This window comes from Grampus griseus (assembly GCF_964374135.1).
Source record: "Grampus griseus genome assembly, chromosome: 7".
In the NCBI taxonomy this organism is placed as follows: domain Eukaryota; kingdom Metazoa; phylum Chordata; class Mammalia; order Artiodactyla; family Delphinidae; genus Grampus; species Grampus griseus.
The window spans coordinates 72,524,933-72,544,601 of record NC_139001.1 but is presented as its reverse complement, the minus strand read 5'-3'; the positions used below and the strand labels follow the sequence as shown (position 1 = coordinate 72,544,601).

General features: G+C 39.1%; 1 protein-coding gene across 8 annotated transcripts in view; it reads left to right on the top strand.

The window, feature by feature from the left end:
* PKP4 (plakophilin 4) overlaps window positions 1-19,669 on the top strand; it is a 251,832-nt gene that overhangs the window by 67,478 nt on the left and 164,685 nt on the right. For 7 of the 8 annotated variants that reach the window (XM_082657879.1, XM_082657875.1, XM_082657876.1 and 4 more), the window contains exon 2: window positions 15,929-16,065. In XM_082657879.1, coding sequence (XP_082514005.1) covers window positions 15,934-16,065 — 132 coding nt within the window. In that variant the 5' untranslated portion in view covers window positions 15,929-15,933. Of the gene's footprint in view, window positions 1-15,928; window positions 16,066-19,669 lie in introns of those variants that run through there. The other variant, XM_082657878.1, reaches the window with a different exon arrangement.

Sequence of the window (19,669 nt, the reverse complement as noted above, 5' to 3'; positions counted from 1 at the left end):
TTTCATTAGGTCCCATTTGTTTATTTTTGTTTTTATTTCCGTCTCTCTAAGAGGTGGGTCAAAAAGGATTTTGCGGGCTTCCCTGGTGGCGCAGTGGTTGAGAGTCCGCCTGCCGATGCAGGGGACACGGGTTCGTGGCCCGGTCCAGGAAGATCCCATATGCCGCGGAGCAGCTGGGCCCGTGAGCCATGGCCACTGAGCCTGCGCGTCCGGAGCCTGTGCTCCGCAACGGGAGAGGCCACAACAGTGAGAGGCACGTGTACCGCAAATTAAAAAAAAAAGGATTTTGCTGTGATTTACGTCATAGAGTGTTCTGCCTATGTTTTCCTCTAAGAGTTTTATAGTATCTGGGCTTACATTTAGGTCTTTAATCCATTTTGAGTTTATTTTTGTGTATGGTGTTAGGAAGTGTTCTAATTTCATTATTTTACGTGTAGCTGTCTAGTTTTCCCGACACCACTTATTGAACAGGCTGTCTTTTCTCCATTGTATATTCTGACATCCTTTATCAAAGATAAGGTGACCATATGTGCTTGGGTTTATCTCTGGGCACTCTATCCTGTTCTATTGATCTGTATTTCTGTTTTTGTGCCAGTACCATACTATCTTGATTACTGTAGCTTTCTAGTATAGTCCAAAGTCAGGGAGTCTGATTCTTCCAGCTCCGCTTTTGCTTCTCAAGATTGCTTTGGCTATTAGGGGTCTTTTGTGTTTCCATACAAATTGTAAAATTTTTTGTTCCAGCTCTGTGAAAAATGCCATTGGTAGTTTGATAGGGATTGCACTGAATCTGTAGATTGCTTTGGGTAGTATAATCATTTTAACAATATTGATTCTTCCAATCCAAGAACATGGTATATCTCTCCATCTGTTTGTGTCATATTTGATTTCTTTCATCAGTGTCTTATAGTTTTCTGAGTACAGGTCTTTTACCTCCTTCGGTAGGTTTATTCCTAGATATTCTATTCTTTTTGTTGCAATGGTGAATGGGATTGTTTCCTTAATTTCTCTTTCTGATCTTTCATTGTTAGCGTATAGGAATGCAAGAGATTTCTGTGCATTAATTTTGTATCCTGCAACTTTACCACATTCATTGCTTAGCTCTAGTAGTTTTCTGGTAACATCTTTAGGATTCTCTCTGTATATTATCATGTCATCTGCAAACAGTGACAGTTTTACTTCTTTTCTGATCTGGATTCCTTTTATTTCATTCTGTTCTCTGGTTGCTGTGGCTAAAACTTCCAAAATTATGTTGAATAGTAGCGGTGAGAGTTGGCAAACTTGTCTTGTTCCTGATTTTAGAGGAAATGGTTTCCGTTTTTCACCATTGAGAAGGATGTTGACTGTGAGTTTGTCATATATGACCTTTACTATGTTGAGGTAAGTTCCCTCTATGCCTACTTTCTGGAGGGTTTTTATCATAAATGGGTGTTGAATATTATCAAAAGCTTTTTCTGCATCTGTTGAGACAATCATATGGTTTTTATCCTTCAGTTTGTTAATATGGTGTATCATATTGATTGAGTTGTATATATTGAATAATCCTTGCATTCCTGGGTTAAACCCCACTTGACCATGGTGTATGATCCTTTTAATGTGTGGTTGCAATCTGTTTGCTAGTATTATGTTGAGGACTTTTGCATCTATGTTCATCAGTGATATTGGTCTGTAGTTTTCTTTTTTTGTGACGTCTTTGTCTGGTTTTGGTATCAGGGTGACGGTGGCCTCGTAGAATGAGTTTGGGAGTGTTCTTCCCTCTGCTATATTTTGGAAGAGTTCGAGAAGATAGGTGTTAGCTCTTTGATAGAATTCACCTGTGAAGCCATCTGGTCCTGGACTTCTGTTTGTTGGAAGATTTTTAATCACAGTTTCAATTTCAGTGCTTGTGATTGGTCTGTTTATATTTTCTATTTCTTCCTAGTTCAGTCTCAGAAGGTTGTGCTCTTCTAAGAATTTGTCCATTTCTTCCAGGTTGTCCACTTTATTGGCATTTTGTTGCTTGTAGTAATCTCTCATGATCCTTTGTATTTCTGCAGTGTCAGTTATTACTTCTCCTGTTTCATTTCCAATTCTATTGATTTGAGTCTCCTCCCTTTTTTTCTTGATGTGTCTGGCTAATGGTTTATCAATTTTATTTATCTTCTCAAAGAACCAGCTTTTAGTTTTATTGATCTTTGCTATCGTTTCCTTGATTTCTTTTTCATTCATTTCTGATCTGATCTTTATGATTTCTTTCCTTCTGCTAACTTTGGGTTTTTTTTTTTCTTCTTTCTGTAATTACTTTAGATGTAAGGTTAAGTTGTTTATTTGAGATTTATCTTGAGGTAGGATTGTATTGCTATAAACTTCCCTCTTAGAACTGCTTTTGCTGCATCCCATAGGTTTTGGGTCTTCGTGTTTTCATTGTCATTTGTTTCCAGGTATTTTTTTATTTCGTCTTTGATTTCTTCAGTGATCTCTTGGTTATTTAGTAGCATATTCAACTATATTGTTTAGCTTCCATATGTTTGTTTTTTTTACAGTTTTTTTCCTGTAGTTGATATGGAGTCTTATAGCGCTGTGGTCAGAAAAGATACTTGATTCAATATCAATTTTCTTAAGTTTACCGAGGCTTGATTTGTGACCCAAGATATGATCTCTCCTGGAGAATGTTCAATGAGCACTTGAGAAGAAAGTGTATTCTGTTGTTTTTGGATGGAATGTCCTATAAATATCAATAAAGTCTGTCTGGTCCTGTGTGTCTTTTAAAGCTTGTGTTTCCTTATTTATGTTCATTTTGGATGATCTGTCCATTGGTGAAAGTGGGGTGTTAAAGTCCCCTACTATGATGTATTACTGTCGATTTCCCCTTTTATGGCTGTTAGCATTTGCCTGATGTATTGAGGTGCTCCTATGTTGAGTGCATAAATATTTACAATTGTTATATCTTCTTCTTGGATTGATCCCTTGATCATTATGTAGTGTCCTTCTTCGTCTCTTGTAATAGTCTTTATTTTAAAGTCTGTTTTGTCTGATATGAGAATTGCTACTCCAGCTTTCTTTTGCTTTCCATTTGTGTGCAGTATCTTTATTCCATTCCCTCACTTTCAGTCTGTATGTGTCCCTAGTTCTGAAGTGGGTCTCTTGTAGACAGTATCTTATACAGGTCTTGTTTTTGTATCCATTTAGCCAGTCTGTATGTTTTGGTGGGAGCACTTAATCCATTTACATTTAAGGTAATTATCAATATGTATGTTCCTATTACTATTTTCTTAATTGTTTTGGATTTCTTATTGTAGGTCTTTTCCTTCTCTTGTGTTTCCTGCCTGGAGAAGTTCCTTTAGCATGTGTTTTTAAGCTGGTTTGGTGGTGCTGAATTCTCTTAGCTTTTGCTTGTCTGTAAAGGTTTTAATTTCTCCACCGAATCTGGATGAGATCCTTGCTGGATAGAGTAACCAAGATTACTCTATGGTTGTAGGTTTTTCCCTTTCATCACTTTAAATATGTCCTGCCACTCCCTTCTGGTTTGTAGAGTTTCTGCTGAAGGATCAGGTGTTACCCTTATGGGGATTCCCTTATATGTTATTTGTTGCTTTTCCCTTGCTGCTTTTAATATTTTTTCTTTGTATTTAATTTTTGATTAATATGTGTCTTGATGTGTTTCTCCTTGGGTTTATCCTATATGGGACTCTCTGCTTTTCCTGGACTTGATTGACTATTTCCTTTCCCATCTTAGGGAAGTTTTCAACTATAATCTCTTGAAATATTTTCTCAGACCCTTTCTTTTCTTCTTGTGGGATCCCTGTAATTTGAATGTTGATGCGTTTAATGTTGTCCCCGAGGTCTCTGAGACCGTCCTCAATTCTTTTCATTGTTTTTTGTTTATTCTGTTCTGTGGCAGTTATTTCCATTATTTTATCTTCCAGGTCACTTATCCGTTCTTCTGCCTCAGTTATTTTGCTATTGATTCCTTCTAGAGTATTTTTAATTTCATTTATTGTACTGTTCATCATTGTTTGTTTGCTCTTTAGTTCTTCTAGGTCCTTGTTAAACGTTTCTTGTATTTTCTCCATTCTGTTTCCAAGATTTTGGATCATCTTTACTGTCAGTACTCTGAATTCTTTTTCAGGTAGACTGCCTATTTCCTCTTCATTTGTTTGGTCTGGTGCATTTTTACCTTGCTCCTTTATCTGCTGTGTGTTTCTCTGTCTTCTCATTTTGCTTAACTTACTGTGTTTGGGGTCTTCTTTTCGCAGGCTGCAGGTTGATAGTTCCTGTTTGGTTATCGTTATTATTTTCTGCCCCCAGTGGCTGAGGTTGGTTCAGTAGCTTGTGTAGGCTTCCTGGTAGAGGGAACTGGTGCCTGTGTTCTGGTGGGTCGGGCTGTATCTTGTCCTTCTGATGGGCAGGGCTGCGTCGGGTGGTGTGTTGTGGAGTGTCTGTGGACTTAGTATGACTTAGGCATCCTCTCTGCTAATGGGTGGGGTTGTGTTCCTGTCTTGCTAGTTGTTTGGCATGAGGCATCCAGCTCTGGACCTTGCTGGCCATTGGGTGGAGCTGGGTCTTAGTGTTGAGATGAACATCTCTGCGAGAGCTCTTGCTAATTGATATTATGTGGGGCTAGGAGGTTTCTGGTGGTCCAGTGTCCTGGACTTGGCCCTACCACGTCAGCGGCTCAGGCCCGACACCTGGCTGGAGCACCAAGACCCTGCCAGCCACCCAGCTCAGAAGAAAAGGAAGAAAGAAAAAAAAAATGGTAAAAGCAAACCTATACCGGCAAAATCACACAAAGAGGCATACACATACACATTCACAAAAAGAAAAAGGAGAAAAAAATATATATATATATATATATTTAAAAACAAAATTGGAAGAGAGCAACCAAAGCAACAAACAAATCCACCAATGATAATAAATACTAAACTAAGATGAACTTAAAACCAGAAACAAATTAGATGCAGAAAGCAAGCCCCAAGTCTACAGTTGCTCCCAAAGTCCACTGCTTCAATTTGGGGAACATTCATTGTCTGTTCAGATATTCTTCAGATGCAGTGTTTGTCAAGTTGATTGTGGTGTTTTAATCTGCTGCTCCTGAAGCTGCATGGAGAAATTTTCCTTTCTCTTCTTTGTTCGCACAGCTCCTAGAGTTCAGCTTTGGTTTTTGCCCTGCCTCTGCGTGTAGGCAGCCCTCAGGAGTCTGTTCCCTGCCCGGATAGGAGGGGCTTAAAGCAACAGCTGATTAGGGCTCTCTTGCTCACTCAGGCTGGGGAGAGGGAGGGTACGGTAGTCATAATTGGAATGAGGGGCGAGCCTTAGGTAGCAGAGGCCAGCATGACGTTGCAACAGCCTGAGGCATGCCGTGTGTTCTCCCGGAGAAGTTGTTCCTGGATCGTGGGACCCTGGCAGTGGCGTGATGCACAGGCCCCCAGGGGTGTATGGATAGTGACCTGCGCTTGCACACAGGATTCTTGGTGGCAGCGGCCACAGCGTTAGTGGTTCATGCCCGTCTCTGGGGTCTGAGCTGATAGCCGCGGCTCGCGCCCCTCTCTGGAGCTTGTATAAGCGGTGCTCTAACTTCTTTGGGCACACTGGGAAGGAATCCCCTTTCCTCGCGCACCCTGAAACAAAGGTCTCTTGCCTCTCTGGCAGTTCCAGACTTTTTGTCGGACTCCCACATGGCTAGCTGTGGCTCACTATCCCCCTTCAGGCTGTGTTCACGCAGCCAACCCCAGTCCTCTCCCTGGGACCTGACCTCCGAAGCCTGAGCCTCAGCTTCCAGCCCCCGCCCGTCCCGGCAGGTGAGCAGATGAACGTCTCAGGCTGGTGATCCTCTGTGCAGAAATGTCTCCACTTTGCCCTCCTCACCCCTGTTGTTGCACTCTCCTCCGTGGCTCTGAAGATTCCCTCCCGCCCACCCCCGTCTCCGCCAGTGAAGGGGCTTCCTAGTGTGTGGAAACTTTTCCTCCTTTACAGCTCCCTCCCAGAGGTGTGGGTCCTGTCCCTATTCTTTTGTCTCTGTTTATTCTTTTTTCTTTTGCCCTACCCAGGTACGTGGGGATTTTCTTGCTTTTTGGGAAGTCTCAGGTCTTCTGCCAGCGTACAGTAGGTGTTCTGTAGGAGTTGTTCCCCATGTAGATGTTACTTTTGATGTATTTATGGGGCGGAAGGTGATCTCCACGTCTTACTCCTCTGCCATCTTGAAGGTCTCCCATAGCATCTTTTAATCCTGAGCTCTTTCATGGCATAGTGATCTCAAGGTTCCCAAAGAAGCTGCAAATCCTTTTTAAGGTTTAGCCTCAGATGTTGTACAAAATCACTTAGGCCGCATTCTGAGTCATAAGAGGCCATCCCCACATTCAAGGAGCAGGCAGTGGGCTCTGCCTCTTCCTGAGAGGAGCAGCGAAGGCACAGTCCTCTGGAGTTTCTCTGTATGCCTTTCATCCCAGAAAGTTAAATAAGACATTAGTACAGTTTTAGGTGGTTTTTTTGTTTAACTGAGTAATTAATTAATTTATTTTTGGCTGCATTGGGTCTTTTTTGCCGTGCGCGAGCTTTCTCTAATTGCGGCAAGCAGGGGCTACTCTTCGTTGTGGTGCACGGGCTTCTCGTTGTGGTGGCTTCTCTTGTTTTGGAGTGTGGGCTTCAGTAGTTGTGGCTCACAGGCTGTAGAGCACAGACTCAGTTGTTGTGGTGCACAGGATTAGTTGCTCCATGGCATGTGGAATCTTCCTGGATCAGGGCTCGAACCCGTGTTGCTTGCATTGGCAGGGGGATTCTTAACCACTCTGCCACCAGGGAAGTCCCAGTTTTACTTTCTTCAGCTCCCCACACCTCTCCTGCTGTTATCATGGGGAGTTTCTTTAGACTTAATCTTCAATTTCCTGAATTATCTGCTTAACACTTGTTTCTTGTGTACTAACCCTTCCCTGATCATATTTATTATTTGGTTGCAGAACTTCCTTTAAAGAATATTGAAGCCACATTTTCTTGGGTCCTGGTATGTCCTAAAATGCCTTTCTTTTCTTCATATTTGAATGATAATTTTTGGTCAGTACTTAGAGGTTATTACTGTATCCACTGTAGTTGATAAGAGGTCTGATGCCAAACTGATTCTCATTCCTTTGTAAGCAGTTTATTTTTCCTCCATGTTAACATTTACAGTCTTGTCTTTATCCTTGGAATGTAGAAGTTTCAATGCATTGGTTCTAGATGTAGTCTGTTTCATTCATTTTATTCACTTATTGGCCCATTTAAATATTAGTTTTCACCTCTGAGAAATTTTCATTTCTTACTTCTTTTAGTATTTATTCTCCTTTTTTCTCTCTTCCTAGTACTCTTGGTAAATAAACGTAACTTCTGCATCTAGTCTCTAGTCTCCAAACTGTTCTTTTATCTTTTTCATCTTTTTCTTTCTCTCTCTCTCTCTTTTTTTTGGGTGGGGGGATGGGGAGTGGGGTGCTCAGATAGAATTATTTACATCACTCTTATGAAATCCTCTTTTTACGGAAATTCATTTTGCTGTTCATTTCATTGATTGAGATTTTTGTCTTTATCCTGTGTCTTCTTTTCAAGGTCTCTGGCTGTTTCTCTTTCACATGCACAGTACAGTTTTCAATTTTAACACTAAGGATGTTAGTCTACCTATTCCACTTTACTTTTTCTGTTTAGGGAATCTGTCCCTTCTGGGTATCAGTGCTGACTGACGCCCTGCTCTGTCTGGATCCCTCCTTCTTTGCCTGTGGCAACTGGTAGAGCATGTCCAGGGCAGGGGCCGACTGACCACCTAGTGGCATTGTCTCTCTCCCTTTGATCATCTGATCGTGGCCCAGGCCTAAGAGCCTCCAGTTCTGTGATCCACCGACTCTGAGCTACCTCACCAACTGCTCCAGCCTCTCAAGCAGGCTTTTTTTCTCTTTTGCGTTTTGGTTTCTTACGGTTATTTTGCCATAGGTCTGCAGCCATTATTTTTCTAGTATGTTGGCACATCAATGGCATTTTTTGAATCTCTAGACTGGCTAATTTTCTTATCTTAAAAAAGAGAAAATGCCTTTTCTGTTATTTCATGGCGTCGTGAGTTGGAAAAGAGCGGAAATGTATGGTCATCGGAAATGTATGGTCTCCATCCAGTCATCCCCCCTCAGAGTTAATTATGTTCTTACCCTGTTGGTTATCCCCATCCTGTCTCTTTTACACCCTTTAACATGCCAGACATCTATATGCTACAAAGGATCCCAAATCCTAAAAAAACTGAACCTGTATTATTTTACAAAAAGATTTCCTCTTTTGCTCCCCGTAAGAAATGTTTTTTGGAAAGGTTGAAAATACCAGAGTGCAGTCTGTGTTTATGCCACATAGAATTTTTAGTTTTTATTAACAGTTTTGCAGGATTTACCTGTCATGACAGGGACCTTGTCAGCACTCCAGCTGACTCCAAGGGGCACCGCTCACACCGCACACAGTGTGAGAGGCCGCCTCGAGGTGTGAGCCGTGCTATTATTAACCATGCGTTTCATTTTCAGAAAGTACTGTTGAATAGTATACAGGGTTGAGGGCATTCTATTTTGTAATGTGAGCCCCCTTTTATTGAAATGAATTCCAGACATTTATGAACCATGAAATTATATTTAGTGTAGCTTTATAACCAGAAGTAATTCAGTTCTCTTAAAAATGGATAATCTTTAGTATTTAAGCTATTAAACACTATTGTATTCTGTTTATAAATATGCTGAATTATTCTGTTTATAAATTATATCTAATAAGAATTTATCATATGCTCATTCCACTATATTAATATTTTTACTTTTTCACAAAAAAACTGGGAGAGTGAATAAAATATATATATAATTATAAAAATTCAAAAGATACACATCCGTTAATGACTGCCCACGCCATGCCAGCACCCCAAAAGTTCTTCATGCATCCTTGTGAGATCACAGCCTCTTCTTTTCCCCAAAGAGGTAACCATTCCTCTGACTTTGGTGATAACCATTTCCTTGGTACCAATGCATGCATCCCTAATAAACATAGTTTTATCTTGCCTATTTTTTAAACTTTACATAAGCAGAATTCTACTGTTTGTTTCTTTTGTGACTTGCTTCTTTTATTCAGCATTATGCTTGTGAGAGTCACTCTTGTTACACAGCTGTCGTTCATTTGTTTTATTGCTATAGGTGAAATACATTGCATGAGTATACCACAATGTATTTATTCATTCCACTGTTCATTGTCATTTGGGTTACTTGCAATTCATGGCTTTCATGAAGAGTGCTGCCATGACCGTACTTATATGTCTCTCCAGGTGTTTGTGTGCAAAAGTATCTCTATATAATCCGGAATGGAATTACTGGGCTGTGTAATATATGTTATCAGCAGCTCAACTAGATAAATGCCAAAATGCGTTCCAAGGTTATGGTTCCCATTTACACACTCATCAGTAGCCTGTGATTTTTACCATTGTTCCACATCTTTGCCAAAATTTGATATTGATAAAATGTATTGCCATTTTTGTGGTTTTGTATTGATATCTCATTGTAGTATGAACTTGTGTTTTTCTAATTACTAAAGAGGTTGAGCAACTCACTATTGGCCGTCTAGATTTTCTCTTTTCTGAAAGACCTGTTCATCTCTTTTGCTTATTTTTGTGTGAGGTTGTTGTGCATTGATCTTTTGATTGTAATAATAAATCCATAAGTCAAAATAATTAACCGCTATATCTAATCCATTCTCTCGAATTACTCTGCTGTTTGGCATATAGCTCCCTTCTAAATGAATTCTTGCCAGGAAATTGAAATCTTTTGGATGAACTGTTTGATTAGAAGTTCAGTATGTAACTGTCTCTAGGCTTCCTAAACAGTTGCAGATTTTTGTAATGCTTCTTATTTCCAAGATATTTTTAAACTATAACTGTGAAAAGTATCTAGTATTCTTTTTAGAATTCTAGAATAGACTCCATATGGTACTGAAGGTGTTTTACTTTTGAGGCATATTCCTAATTCCCAGTACTTCATTCTTTTCTTCTGTAATATCTGTTCCAGTTTCATTATAAGTAAAGCAAAGAAACTTATCTTTGCTACATATGATACTCAGTAATTTTTTAAAATTTTTACTCATAATATTTTGTTCATCTAATGCTTATTTAACAAACTTTTATTCTATATTATTAATATATTGCTTTGAATCAAATTTAAATATTTGTGCTTATTTTCTGTCCTTTATTAGTCTTAATTTGTTCTTAGACATCTTTATTTTATCCTACCAATTTTGAAATGGTTGTTATCAATCATCATAACATTTTCTGAGTGTTCAAAATGAAGTCATGAGATGTGTGTTATACTCCAGATTACTAATGCAAAAGAGTAGGAAAAAAATACAGTCTAATTTATTTCACTGGATAAGACAAAATAAAATATACTTATTATACTTTGACCAAAAATTATCTGTTAGTAAAATGAGTAAGTAGAGGAAGATCCAGTATCTAGTTGATCTTCTATCTCAGAAATTTAGTGAAGATGATTTTGTGGATTAGTGTTATCTGTGGTAAAAGGGATTGTAGTTATTGAGTCTTAGGTTATACCTATATATTACATCCACAGCCTGCAAAGAAAGCCTTAGATAATCACACTAGAATGTATGTGGCCTGCATCCTTGAGCAGACGAATTTCTTGTTAATTTGTAAGAGTTCACTGTAAGACACACACACACAATATTATGCTAACAGTTTCACACAAAAGCTTATTTGTGTTCAATAAATGTAGCAGTGAAAACACATAACCGTTCATAGTCAGCTTTCCAAAAGGGGTTTCACAAGGTTCAATAGAATGATAAAAATAGAGACCTGAGCAAAGAGGAAATTTAGTAATGAAAGGCTGGGATAAAATGGGAACACAGTTGTAAGAGTTGGTTACAGACTCCTGAGCTTTTTGTGCAGCTGAACAGAAACAGTCAGCACTAAGATTTCCAGTGCCCATCACTCCCTCAGGAAAACACAGCGTCCTGGCCTTCAGGTGCCTTTTTACACAGAGGTGTGTTATGGTAGACGACATTCTGAAAACCCCTGAGGAGCATTCACATCAATTCAGAATGTAGATGTTGTCATATCCTAGTGTCAGCCTCAAGATTCAGAGAACTTTGTTTCCTGATTCTAACACACACCCAGTGCAGGATGCCTCCTGTACCATCCCTGCTACTTGATCATCTGAACTGTGATCAAAGACCTCTTGTGATGGGGAATTGTACCACCTTTGGGGTTATCAGTTTTTGAAATTATGGACATTTGACTCTTCACTCCAAAAGGAAAGACCTCATGAGCTTGCCCTCATGGCTCCAATCTTTAGTTTTATAATGTAATATTAATATATAAATATAATAAAATATAACTATTAGCCAAATTTGCTTCAGAGTATAAAGACAGTAGTAAATTAGGTTAATGCAAGTTTGTTACAACACCTTTAGTTTTTGGTCTAGCTTTTGGGACCGAAAAGTCTAACTTTACTTGCACTTGGCAGTCCTGAAGAGGTTTATAGACCTTTTGCTTGTCTGCATGGTCCTTCTCGTCTTCAGGTCACACTTTCTCTTCCTGTTTCATCTGCTGTGCCTCCTGTGTTCTCGGCTAAGCTTTGAGCTCATTGTCCTTGTTCGTGCTCCTGAAGTCCTTTCCTCATCCTTTCATCCTCTCTTGAATGGATGCACTTGTGTTCGTTCCTGTTAATGTGCCACCCATAACTGGACATGTCCCAAGGCACCTGAAGAAAAGGTGTACACTCACTTGTCCCCTTCTTCCTGTCACTTTAAATGCTGATATCAATACAGCATAGCATCACCTTGGCTTTGCAGCAGCCTTGTTTCACTCATGGTTCACTCATTCTGCTCTTGAGTCTGAAGTGCCTAAATCTTCTCCCCTGTGTGCTGCTGAGCTAAACTAAATGCAAATCCCTACGTTTATCCCTGGTGTTTTTCTCTCATTAGAGGCAGCTCATCACTGCAGTGTAGCAGTGGTTTTTGTATTTGAATTTCATCACCTGGTAAATACAGTATTCCTACTCACTGAAGAATTTGAACATGCCTTGTATATTATTATTTACATTATGGCTAAAGTTTTTGGTCAGGGCTGGGCCAAGATCAGAGCTCTCTGGCATTACATTAGAAACCTCTGTAGGTTGGTATATTTTGTTCAGCTATTTACAGATTGTCAGAGTCAGCAGTTGACCTTGTGCCAGCCCCATTTCTATGCTGATTATACCGTAGGGGACTTCTAGCACCATACATGCCTCACCAGAGTCTAGACACACTGCATTTCCACGGTTACACTGCCAAAGAGAAATTAAACCAGCTTAACATGACTTTTCTTTGGCGTGCCCCTTTTTGGTTCTCACAGATCATCTCTTGGACAAAATCCTTGTAAGAATCTCACCCACGATCTATGTCTAGCTCTCTAGTTTGTAACGTGAAGAGAGTCTACTTTCTTCTTTCCAAAAACAGCAATGGCATTTTCCTGCTTCCAGTTTTCTGGCACCTCTTCCATTCTCTGTGATTCTCCAAAGAGCCAGAATGGTTCAGCAACTTATTTGTAAGTTTTCTCAGGTCCCTAAAATGTAATTGCCCAACTCGGGCAAATTGAGATCATTGAGGGAAGCACAGGGCCTAATTTCTCACCCTCTCTTTGCTATATAAGTACCTATTGCTTTTTTTTTTTTCTTTGCTAATGGAGAGAGGTAATAATATTCTGTGACTTTAGTCTTAGCTTGATTCCTTCAACTCCTCAAACTGTTACGAGAACTACAAGTAAGTGAACAGAATACTTGAATAGGTGTATAGCTTGTCAGTATTATGGCATCCCTCCTCTCTCCCATGTTGGTAATGGTATTTGGGGACTGTTCCAGAGATGAGGTGTAGAGAAGTGTCGCGTCCTCAGTCATGCCTGGGTACCCTGGTCATCCTTCTGTATCGCATAGGTGTGATTGCCTGCAATGTCTACTAGTCTTTGAGGAATCTGAGAATAAAAACATCATACCTACCTATGAAAGTCTCCTCTCTTGCTGAATAGTAGTTTCTTGTACAGATTTATAACCTCTTCAACCACCTCTTCCTATCAACTTCAGCATTGTTATTCCATCACTTGTATCTTGCTATACTTTGCCTTGATCTGATTCATATTTTGCTGCCTCAGCTAGATGATGAGCCACTAATGGTCAGTGACCTTGCTTTATGCCTGTATTCCCTTATCACCCTGCATATTACATGGGCAAAGTGGTATTCAGAAAATGCCCATCTGTTGTCATAGATCTGGACAGTCATCAAAAAATAAATAGTATGAAATTAAGTATGGTATACTCACAGTGATGTAATGTAATTACAAAAATATAATTTAGTATCTTTCTTTAAACAGTAAGGATCCTCCTATTTTTAGTAGAGAATAATTACTTCCCCAGTGATGTTTCTGTTTCTCTCTATTTCAAATTCTCTTTGTTCACTGAAATTTTGCTTCTCTTTTTCTTACACATTGGTTATTTCATGGTATTATACTCTTGATATTTTAAATTTTTGTTTCTTGGCATTATTTGTTTCACTGTTGCATAGTAACATTTTTGTTCTTTGCAACCCACCTGCTTATTTTAAGGTGTGTAGTTTTTCAATGGCATAGAGTGCTTTCATATCTTTACTAGCCTTAAATGCAAAGCTAAGATCTTCGTGGGACATTTTTTTCTTCATAGACCTTAAACCTTGTACATAATGAGCACTGGTTGAATACAGTTATTTTATCCAGTTGATGATATTTTAAGTGTACTATTTTATATCTCAACACAACATACATACTAAAAAATAACGATTGCCATAAAGATCATTCCATGGTGTTGTATGAAGAATTAGTAAGCCATTTTTGTAAGTGAGGAAAGGGTGGCTCGTGTTCAAGGCACTTAGGTTTTGATCCTGGAGCCACTTACTCCAAGTCTGAAGGTCCTCCTCTCACTTGTCCTTGAGGAGACTCTCCTCCTTGCAGATGAGGCTGCACCCCCAGCCTTGGGCCCCACAGAAACGGGTGATAAAGAATTTGCCTGCTAGACAGTAGTTAAGAATCTGCCTGCAATGTAGGGGACACGGGTTTGATCCCTAGTCTGGGAAGATCCCACATGCCGCAGAGCAACTAAGCCCGTGCGCCACAACTGCTGAGCCTGTGCTCTAGAGCCCACGAGCCGCAACTACTGAGCCCATGTGCCACAACTACTGAAGCCCGTGCGCCTGGAGCCTGTGCTCCGCAACAAGAGAAGCCACCGCAATGAGAAGCCCACGCACCGCAATGAAGAGTATCGCCCACTCGCGGCAACTAGAGAAAGCTCGCGTGCAGCAACAAAGACCCAACACAGCCAAAAGTAAATAAATAAAAATAAATAAAAATTGTTTTAAAAAGAATATACCTGCTAGAGCTGGCATGAGAACTCCTCATGGAGAGTCCCATTGGGGGAAAATGCTCAAACTCATCAGACCCATTGTCTATTTCTAATATTGTAGGAATAAAGTAACCACTGGTGGCAACCTGGAACCTAACCCCATCTTCACTAATGTGGAAGTCAGGAGAGTAAAGAATGAGATGGAGGCTCAGGTGATATGTCATCTTCCCCTGTCTTATAGACTATGAGTTTGGAAGTAAACAGCAAGCTGATACTGACATTTGATGGAATGGGAAAAAATCCCCAGATCATCCTACAGAAATGAACATTGTGGAAGTTGATAAGAAATCAAAATCCAACAGTAGAGTCATTTTTAGGAGAAAGCTAAAAGAGGAATGTCAGAAACAGCATTTATGGTCTCAAATGTCCATATACAAGTACACAGGGTAACGCATTGAACAAATAAGGTCTCATGAGCATCATAGCACTTGGTCAGATTTGCCTAATGACTGTAATGAGACATGGAAGAGACAGTCAGTCCTTCATTCATGTATTCAATTATTTGGGAAACATTGAGTATCTATTATTATATGCCAGGCACTAGGCTAGTCTCATGGTATGGTAGACTCTACTCTTGAGGAAACAGGCAGAGAGACTGACAGGTAAACAAGTTATTAAAATATTTACAACATTTTAGGTTACACCTTTTTCACATCTTTTGCAAATTTATACAAAGTCCATATCAGATCAATAAGTTTCCCGGCAAACATACCACTCTTAGTATGTGTTTATCTTAGGAGAGGCACCTCATCTCCTGCCAAGAACCCATTTCATTTGTCACAAGCTATGGTCCTGAAAAATAAATTCTCTTTCAACACCAGCTCCATAGCCATTGTCATCTTTGCATAATCAGGTTCCTCTAAGGAAACCAAGCTAGCTATAATACTCCACCAATGTTATCTTTATTGCTGGTTATTAATGCCTTGCATTTCTTTTAAATACAGCAGAATTTTGCTTATTTTCAAGCCTTTCATAAGTCTTAACCCCTTTTTCTTCTGTTGAATAAGCCTCTTCTATAATCATAAAGCATTTGCACGTTCATAGGTGTCTTCCTGTGCATACACTTCTCTGAAAACTGACCCGTATAGCAATCTAGAGTGTTGTTATTTTGTTCGTGATAAGAAAATCATATTTACTTAATGGTTAACTGTTTAGAAAATTGAGCGATTTTATAGCATCTAACAGCCTTAGTGTCCTCAGTATATTTTTGAGTCCTCTTCCCTAACCCTTTTCACATCATTTTTTGCTATGATGTTGTTTAAGTATTTTCTCAGTGTTTATTATTATCATTCTTATTCTATTGTTATTTTTTAGTATTTGGTAGTACTAGCTATACTTTGGCCCTAGATGTTGCCTTTTAGAAATCAGATAGCCGTATGGTGTTGTGATCATGGTGTGTAGAATCTGTAGTAGTTCCTAGGAACCATCTGCAAACGCTCAGCCCCTGCCTGTTCCTGCCCAGGAGTGGAGGAGAAAGTGTTAACCCTTTGCCTGCTTGATTGCAGGAGGAATGCCAGCTCCTGAGCAGGCCTCATTGGTGGAGGAGGGGCAACCACAGACCCGCCAGGAAGCTGCCCCCACTGGCCCAGGCATGGAACCCGAGACCACAGCCACCACTATTCTAGCTTCCGTGAAGGAGCAGGTACATCCTCTGATTTTAGACTTTGCAATTAATTATTTCTTCAATGCCTTTAAAAATTAATCTTTCGATGTGTTTTCAATTTGTCTAACGTCCTTGACGCCTTCACGTTTTCTAATTATAAGGTGTTTACATCCCTGAATACATTGGGATGACTGGCAGGTAGAGCCGCTCCAGGTGCCAGTCAGAATCGGAACATGCAGGATACTTGTGCGTCTGCAAGTAAGGACAATATCGGTGGTCATCGGTGTCTCTTGTCTCGCTCACCTTGCAGAGTGTGTGCATGCACGCCAAGCTTCATAAAGCGTGTTTCACATCACTGACTTTTCTGTCAGGACTCTGGCAACTTGAGGCCTGTGATATCCTTAGATCTGTTGAACGTTTTAACATAGGTATTACATAGGGTTGTCTCAGTGATTTTTGGATAAAAGGCTCTATTTGTTGTGTTTGTCTGAATCAGAGTATACTCATTTTGTGAGCTAATGTTCTAAAACTTGTCACACTGTGCCAGTTTGCTTAAATGTCCTGTTTATGTTGATTTTTTTAAAGGCACTTAATACTATTTATCCTTCAAACCCAAGTAGCCTTCTAAATTAGATTTTTATCTGGCGGGCTTAGAGAAATTGGGATTACTGGTTTTAATTGTTTAAGATTTAAAAGCTTAATAAGGTGAGTGTAGATGTAAAGCTCCAGGGAGACTTTTCTGCCCCCTCCCTCAGAAAACAAACAAGCAGACAAAAAGTGCCCTCCGTGAGGGTTATTTTGTTGGTGATAATCTAATAGTAAAATCCTCTTTTTAGATCTTATGATTAAGTGACTGGTCTTTTTTTCTCAAGAGATACAAGCTAGATGTTGAATATAGGCTGGAATTATTTTTTGAAAAATCAGTATCAGCAGCTCAAATGAGTAATGATGACAAAGAATGAAGGCATGTTGAAAACTTCATTATTTTACTGTTTGCTGTAACTTAAAGCTGAGTATTGTATGAAAGATTGCTCTAGAACTAGGAGATGTGTCAGCCATTAGAGCTGTACTTTCAAGAAAAAAATGATTTCACAACTTACCCTAGTAGCAAGCTGTCAAAATATTTTTTCATTCCTCACAGAAATTTGAAGTTTTTAAACATTTCACAAACTAGGAATTTGAGAAGACACAAGAAAATTAGAGTCAGTACTGTTTCTGTTTTCCACTAAACTATAGATTATCTAAGCTTCTGTCACCTTTAGGGAGGAAAAAAGGACTCTTTTCTCATAGTTGTTGAGATCTGACCCAAGGAGCTATAAAATGAAACAGCTCTGATTTATTTGCGGCTCTTAGCTTGTACTGCGTTTTGGTGAAACATGATGGTAAATTTATCAAAATGCCCAGAACTAACTTCAGACCAGAAACTGTGTTCAGTAGGCATAGCAACAGGAACTTTTGTGTTTGTACCTTGAAACCAGATAATCCTGCATGTTGAAGAAAATTGGAAACCTATCATGATTTTTGCCCTGTAATTCCTTGACGGCCTCAGATGACTTCAAAATTTTATCTTTTGGTAAAGAATAGAATTCTGAATGGATGTTTTGTGGGAGAAAGCAAAAGGGGTTCTGGTTTCTCGAGGTAACCAAAAAAAAATACAGATATTTGTTAGAATTATCGTATGTCTCCCACTTTATTTAGTTAGTGGGAAGAGATACTCATCTATTCTTGTTCTAAGAATTTGAGTCCATTAATATACATTTACAGTTTTCATTCTTAATTTCTTTTAAGATTGTCAGTGTTCATTACTCAGTGCTTTAATCATTCAACCCAAGACACCATATCTATCTCTTGTTCCAAGATATTTGCCTGATTTTAAATAGCTAACTCTAGTTCCCATAGGATTTTTGTGGTACCAGGCAAGATACTCTAATTTCTCCATAGTAAAAATTTCTTAGACTTTCCTGAAATATGTCACTCATTTTTGTCTGTCAAATGAGACAGAGCACAGAAAAGTTAGCTAGGAATAAGAAAGTTAACTACTATTTACCTTATATATTTGATTTTAAAATACTAGTCAGAATATCAGTTCTTAGTTGCATTAGACTCAAATGATAGTTAATTTTAGATTATGTCCTTGGTCATGTTTTGTATCAAAAGAGCAGTATTCTTGGGTGGGATGTGTAATTATAGGAGAAAAAAAAGGGTGCCTCATTTTCATAGCCATGAGGTGATAGGATCAGCTCTGCTGATCTCAAGGAACAGACCTTGTTTGGTGGCAGCCATCTATCAGGAAGGATGTTTCGTTCGGGTACAGAGACCCCTTTAGTGCAAGGGGGGATGTGGCTGGGTTCCCATCATGGCTCTACTACTTATTGTGTGATCTTGAGAAAATTATTAACCTCTCTGTGCCTCAGTTTCTCATCTATAAAATGAGGATAATAATAGTTATTGAAAACATTAAATTAACCTGTGCAAAATTTTTATACTGCCTGACACTTAGTAAATGCTCATAGTAAAGCCTAATATTACTATTATCGTCATCTCTGCATAAGAAGAAAATGCCCTCCTTAAGAGAAGCTGGTGGTTTTACTTTTAAATATGTATCTATAGGGATTGAGTGACACTTCTTTCAGGATACTGATATGAAGACAAAAACTTTCTGAATATTTAGCCATGTTTATGTTGCGACAGTGTTTACTTCTGCATGACATTAAACTTTCCAAACTTCACCATACTGGTCTCACCAGTTAAAACAGCTTTATGTATTTATTATAAGAAATGGAGCATGTGAAAATAAATTTTATAAACATGCTGATGTAGTACAACCCAAACATAATGTCAAGACACTTGGTTAAAGAAGTGGAAAGTAATATATTTCAACATGCAACTGAATTTTGAGAGGAGGAGTCTGTGTTCTTCTTGTAAATTATATCAAGCCACTAAAATACTTCACATGAATTCCCCCTGGGTAATTCATTGTAAGTAGTAGGGAAAGGAAGTGACCAGTAGCAGTCTTGTTAACAAATCATTAGTCTGTTAATATTTGAAATTGGATTTAGGATGTCATAGGAACAATGAAATCTTCCTGTACTGGGCCACACTTTCCCTAGGATCCTCCCGTGCCGGAAGCTGTTCCTTATTTCTTGACAAAATGCTGAGATTCATATTCTCTCTCTTTTATGAAGCGATGACCTTTCACATTGATGTCAGTCACATAGATGCATACATGTGCAGTTATAGAAAAAGTCCTTGGTCTTTTGCAGATAGAAAGAAGGAACCTACTTCTGTTCAAGTGCTACCTCTTTCATGAAGCCATGTTCACCCCAGCCTGAAGTCAACTCTCTCCTGATCTTCTTTAGCACTTTATACCACGGCTGTGACTCTTATCATATGCTCCTTTGGATGATATAATAAAAACCTACCTAAGGATAGAGCTGTGTTTTATATGTTGCTTCACACACATGTTACAGGCCACTCCTCGCCTGGGCCCTTGAATATACTAGAGCTGCAATAAATGATTGTTCAAGGAAGGAGTAGATAAATAATGCTGACTATCAGATCACTTTGTCACCAACTGGCTGTTTTGTGAGGATAATGGAATCTGTTGCCACATTCACAGAAACATTACTAAGCAAGAGAATCT